Source organism: Ruditapes philippinarum, unplaced genomic scaffold (genome assembly GCF_026571515.1).
Source record: "Ruditapes philippinarum isolate M1 unplaced genomic scaffold, ASM2657151v2 ctg4191_1_1_1_1, whole genome shotgun sequence".
In the NCBI taxonomy this organism is placed as follows: Eukaryota; Metazoa; Mollusca; class Bivalvia; order Venerida; family Veneridae; genus Ruditapes; species Ruditapes philippinarum.
The window spans coordinates 2,411-9,076 of NW_026862758.1; the positions used below are offsets into that span (position 1 = coordinate 2,411).

Here is a 6,666-nt window from a genome sequence, read left to right on the forward strand (position 1 = left end):
AAAAGGGTCGGCTTTTGGAGAAACGAAAAAACGATACGTTTAAATACGTTACTGTCGCGGAAAGGAAATAAAGTTGGTTGAAATCACGATAATGGACAATCAAAGATTTTTGACTAAATTGAAAATTCCCTGCAAGTAAGGCATGCTGCTGCACAAAATAATTGTCAGAACTACTGATTTGAACTGGAGTCAATAGGCCATCATTGTTGCCTCTCACTCCTAACATTGATTTTGAATGAATTTTTGTGCCCCCACTTTAGGAGGGGGGTGGGGGTGGCATTTAGATTTACCTTTGTCCATCCGTCCGTCCGTTCTCTTGTGTCGCACGTAACTCAAAAAGAATTTGACCTAGAGTCATGAAACGTTACAGGAATGTTGATCAGCATGTGTAGTTGTGCACCTGGGTATTTTCTTGTGGATTTATATAGTAGTCTTAGAGTTATTGCCCTTCACTAAGTAAATTTTGCAATTTTCAACTTGTCGCATGTAACTCAAAAAGGATTTGACATAGAGTCATGAAACTTTACAGGAATGTTGATCAGCATGTGTAGTTGTGCACCTGGGTATTTTCGTCTGGGTTTATTTAGTATTTTTAGAGTTATTGCCCTTGACTTGGTAAAACTTGCAATTTTCAACTTGTGTCGCATGTAACTCGAAAAGGATTTGACCTAGTCATAAAACTTTATAGCATGTGTAGTTGTGCACCTGGGTATTTTCACGTGGATTTATACAGTATTGTTAAGAGTTATTGCCCTTGACTTAGTAAAATTTTGCAATTTTCAACTTGTGTTGCATGTAACTCAAAAAGGATTTGACATAGAGTCATGAAACTACAGTAATTTTGATCAGCATGTGTAGGTGTGCAACGTGAATTAATTTAGTATTTGTAGAGTTATTGCCCTTGACTTAGTAAAAATTAGCAATTTTCAACTTGTGTCACATGTAGCTCAAAAAGTATTTGACCTATGTTCATGAAACTACAGAAATGTTCATCAGCATATGTAGTTCTGCACCTGGGTATTTTCATAAGCATTTATTAGCTCACCTGTCACAAAAGAAAATGGTGAGCTTTTGCGATCACTTTGGCCGGCGTCCGTCCATAAACTTTTACTTAAAAGCTGCATGCCTCCAGACGAGTCAAAATATTTCAAGAAAAATCAAACTTGGAAATATGTACTACGATTTTAGGAAAAGTAAAATGATTCAAGTTTCAAGTAATGTTTTACATGTAATGTGCGGTTAATGACTGATTTTTTTTCGTATTTACAACTAAATTTCTACTGTGTTACTAAAGCAGTAAGGACTATTTATGCATATTTTGACAACTTTGGTAATTTACATGGCTTGTAAGTGCCATTGATAATGTGTAAATGACTTCCTTTTGGTTATATCACAATATTATACATTCAAATTTTAAAATTTTTCATGAAATGTAGCATGAATCTGGAGGCTTGCTGCTGTAAGCAACATCTCATAAACCGCTAAGCCAATTTCATCCAAACTTCACAGGAATGTTCCTTTGATAGTCAATTTTGAAAATTGTTCAAAGAATTCAATTCCAAGCCAGGGATTTTTTTTGCCTTATCTTATAGCCGATATTCGGTCATATTCCCAATTGAAAATAGTATATTCACTATATTGTTTTCCCAATCCACAGGAAAAATTGCCAATTGAAGGTTACAAAATAAATAACAAATTTTAAAATAAGGGCTTCTTCACTGTTATGGTGCTTAAATGTTTGCAGACAGTTGTTCTTTGCATTCTTTCAATCACTGCAAAATTTAAGTCATGTACTTCTCCAACTTTTTAACAAAACATCGATGAAATTCCCAATTCCATGTGTATGGGTCATGTTCCCAAAATCCTGAGAAAAAAAACAACCTGCAAGCAGAACTATGGTTGCCATGGCAACCAAAAGATAAAAAAACCCTTAAAATATCTTCTTTTAGAGAACCGAAAGAGCTAGAGCTTAAATATATTTTAGTCGGTGTCTACCCAGTTTGTTCAAATAAATGTCTTGAGGTCAAAATTTCTTGCAAAAAAAATAATCAAATATACTGAAACAAAAAAGAAACTTTCTCCAAGTTTGAATGTAGATATTTCAATCCTTTTGAAACTCGATTTTAACGTTGAATAAACATATCGGGCTTTTATACGGGGATTAGCTGACCGATTTTGCAAACAAAACGAGTTTTACAAGCTACTACATGTATATAAGTGTGTACATCTATAAGTGGTACCCTTGAACAACTGGCACATACTTTGCGAAAGTTTCTTTTTTGGTTCAGTATATTTAGTTTCATATACACTTTAAACTGAACATAAAATAATTATGGATTCAATTGCATACCAGTTTTCTATTTCCTGCATACAATGCTAAAATAATTGAGCCGCGCCATGACAAAACCAACATAATGCGTTTGCGACCAGCATGGACCCAGACCAGCCTGCGCATGCGCGCAGTCTGATCAGGATCCATGCTGTTCGCTTACAAACCCTATAACAAATAGAGACTCTGACAGCGAACAGCATGGATCCTGATCAAACTGCGCGGATTTGCAGGCTGGTCTGGATCCATGCTGGTTGCAAACCTATTATGTTAGTTTTGTCATGGCGCGGCTCAATTATGTGTAGTTTTGTCATGAACACTTAAGCTTAAAGGTCACTGCAAAAATCTTGTTTTGCACAGCACACACATGAAACTTAATTATTTGAAAATGAAATAGACCTTCTCAAGTGAAAGTCTCAGAAAAGTTTTAAAAGAATTCTAAGAAGTAAGGCAGTAAAAAGTATATACAGTTTATTTGTTTATTTCATATTTTATAATAGCATAAGATTATAAATACAAAATCGTATCATATATTAGTTGCTGATTCATATGAAAGAATAACTGAAAGACCCTCAAATATATAGTGAGAAGTTAAAAATTGGGTTACATTCACTTTGACTGTGTTAATTGAAACCAGCAAGTTACAGAAAGAATGATGGCAGGCATATATTTTAACATCTGAGTCAGTTTGATACAAACAAGCAGTATAATTATGATCAGTGAAAACTTTATTTGCAACACTGTCACTGTTTTTGACCCCTTATTATTGGCTAGCCAATAAGCCAGAAAGGAGCTTACATATATGTATGATTGCTACATTGTTTCTTGCCCTTAGTTGAAGAGAAAGCAGGTAATAATTCAATGCTTGTTGAGGTCTGTTTTCTTGTTCCATACATTGCCCTAAGATGTTGAGAGCTGTTTCTCTATGTGTAAGGTTTTTATCAGTTACTATGGTTCTAATAAGTTTACTAAGCGCTTGTTGTTGATCTTGATGTCTTTGTAGATGACTGTAGATCTTATATTGTAGGAAGTACAGGAAAGGTAGAGAATCAACTACAGCCCAGTTCATCCAATAGTCTAATAACTCATCTCTGTGTATCATGTCATGTTGTGCAGATCTAAACATTTCATATTGTAGTTCATGAGGAACACAGTTGATCTCTTCCTGTATAAATTTGACACAAAATGCTGTAATATGTTTGATACAGTCCTCACTTTGCTCAGTACATATTCTTACTAATTCCGCTTTTACTGCTTGTGGCTGCTTACGCGAGCAGCCACAGATGGGTACAACAGGATAAGAGTAATATTGTTGTTCAGTCTGTCTCAGAATAAGTTCAGCTTTCTCCATATCTCCTGCACTGTAGAACACTGAAGCCAATTTCAGTCTGCCAGATGAGTTATCTGAGTTTAAACCAGCTGAAAGCCAAGCCAATGCTGGAGGTGGCACTTGATTATTTTCACCAAGGCTGGATGATGCCAGGATAGATCCATATGTGGTAAAAGAACAAGGTGCTAGAAACTTGAATGCATCATGTTCTAATCTGTTACCATTATCACTGAAAGCAATAAGTTTACCTATGCAATGCTTGATTGTTACAATGCTTTTTTTTGTAAATATTTTAAAATAGCCATATGATTTATGCTTGTAACGTATGCTGTGTTTAAATAATCACAGAACATATAAAGTTCTTTTATTTCATAATGATATGCTCTTTGTGGTACCATGTTCAGTTTAACTTGCAGTCTATGGCCAAGATCATCAATATCAATTCTAAGTAACATTTGTCTGTCATTTTGCAAATAATCACTCATATTTTTTAAAAGTTCATGTTTTTTTCCAGCTGTAAATTGCCCTGCCATTAAATTGTTTTCTCGGATAATGAAATGTGAACAACAGTTATTCTGTACACAGCTTTGTAATTCTAATAAGCAGTATGTTAAGCATATAATTAAATTGTTCTCTTTCCATATACTTGACTCTGTGTTTTCTATACAGTGAAATAGAACTGTTTTACACATGAAACTTGATATATTGATTTCCCCGTGAGGATTGAGGAAGGATTTAAGAACCATTTTCAATAAAACATAGCACCTTATTTGCGTTATATTTAGATTGAACGTAAGGCATCTTTCTGCCAATGTTGTAGATATTCTCCATTCCAGGTCAGGATATTTACTGACCTTACTTCCAGTTGGAACAACGAAACACCCAGTACTGGCTATATATCTTCTCATGTCTTGTGTTGGCCATCTGCCAATACCTTGTCTATCTAACCAACCTGATGCTGATTGAGGCCAGGATTTACAAGAAAAAGCTGGCACAGTGTCTGTATCACACATTCCATGCCCTCCTTGTACAGGATATGATGGTCCATGTTTGAAAATACACTGACCGGAAGGTCCATGTTTTAAAAAACCCTGACCGGAACCATTAAATATTGTGTTTTTTAACAATATTCTTCCTCTTCTATTATTGATATGGTGTTCTTTAGGAATGACAGTGGCAGGACGAGGTTCGTAACAATGGAGCAGTTGTAGGAAACAATAACCAGGGGTAGTATTCTCATCCTGTATCATGAGATAGTTTTTCTTGCCATGTTCCCACTCTGACCAGTCTTGTATTATATTGAAATCATGCACACAGACTAGTATATCAATGTCTGAATTAAGTCCAATAGTAGTTGAACCTTCAGTCTGGCTCCCTAGATGATATTCAGTAAGTTTTAGATCAATTGACCTGTTTCTGATGTTACTCATAGTCTCTTTCAACATGTACCTTCTTCTCCTTCTCATCACCATTCTTTCATTGACACCAATGTCATCTAAAACCTCTGATAACATCAATGATAGGTTTTCTCTGTAGTCAGGTTCTTGAAACATTCTGTAACAATTAGTAAAGGGGAAAATTGTTTTATTCAGCAACCAAGTTTATTTCGTCATGTTACTTAACTGTCCTTGATGTCCTAGAACAGAACAGCACCGGATAGCCAGTACAGGATAGCAAATTTTGAAATTTTACATAATTTTAGGTAGATATCAATAAATAAATGAAATTGTAGATTTGTTTTCCTTTTATCTATTTGTTTTGTTATTTTTCTATTTCATTTCATGAACATTTTGATGTCTTAGTGTCTTAATAGATGAGTGGATGTGTGATTTATTAATTTCTTAATACTGAATATTAAAGTTAATCCTGGCAAAATATAACTGAATGTCTTTTTACCATGGTGGATTTTCTTTCAGTCTATTTTGTGTTACAACTTTTCCAGTATCAATTTATTAAAAAAGTTTCTTACTTTCAATTTTGTTTAAAAAAAAAACTTTATGAAAAATAAATAAATAACTTACCAATATTTTATCAATAGTAAATTGAACTAGTTCTTTAAAATAGTGAAACATTTTTGATTTCCAGAGTTACATTAATTTTATACTATTTTTTTTAATCAATACATAGTTATAAATTTGATTAAATTTTGTGTAAAAATTACATTATATTAAATTGTATTAACTTGAAGCAGAAGCTAAGACAAGGATACTTGAATTTAATATAAACATTTGGCATTAAATTCTTACATAATTAAATTTTCAATGAAATACTTTGTTAAAATATTATTAATTAATAATGTAATAAATGTTGAAATATGTGTACAAAAATAAATCACAAACTTACTTTGAAAAGATGATTTCGTACTATGTCACGAAAAAATCAAGAAATTATATTATTCTGTTTCGCAAGATCGAAAGAAATTTTGCTACTTTTACTTCCTCTGATGATGTGAGGAGGGAAATAACGCATTTTATCATCCTACTGTTTTATAAGAAAATTTTATTGTTTCCTCTGTTGAAAAAAAAACAACAACAAAACATTAACAACATACATGAAACTATAAGGACTATAAGGACTTAAATATAAAGTACTATCTATTAAAGCAATAAAGAAATTATTAAGACAACATATGAATTAAAATTATGTAAAGAATATTGCATGTACAAACATGCTTTCAGAGATTAGGTATATAAAAATGTTTTACAGACATGCCTAATTAAGATTTTAAGATTATTGAAAACACAATAAATTTAGAGAGAAATGCGTTATTATTTAAATAACTGACAGAGTATTCATCAAGCTAACTTAGATATGAATATGGTACAATGTATTATTGTTTATAAATTGAAAAATAGAAATACCAAAAAAAAAAAAATGAAGAAAGATAATGACTATTTTTTTTTTGTAATAAAACTCAGTATTTTCATGAGAAAACACATATACCACTCTTGTGGCTGAGGGGTTGCCTTTAAGGGTTGAGGCATCAAAATTGCAGCCACCGTTTATC

The 6,666-nt window shown here is 32.9% G+C and overlaps 1 protein-coding gene across 1 annotated transcript; it reads right to left on the reverse strand.

The window, feature by feature from the left end:
• Positions 1-3,911: 3,911 nt before the first annotated feature.
• LOC132720116 (uncharacterized) lies at positions 3,912-6,126 on the reverse strand. Its single transcript, XM_060704110.1, has 2 exons — positions 6,003-6,126; positions 3,912-5,213 (listed from the first exon to the last, which is right to left on the reverse strand). Exon 2 carries the CDS (start codon positions 5,210-5,212, stop codon positions 3,926-3,928), a length of 1,287 nt encoding a protein of 428 aa, XP_060560093.1. The 5' UTR covers position 5,213; positions 6,003-6,126; the 3' UTR covers positions 3,912-3,925.
• Between the last annotated feature and the right edge of the window lie 540 nt (positions 6,127-6,666).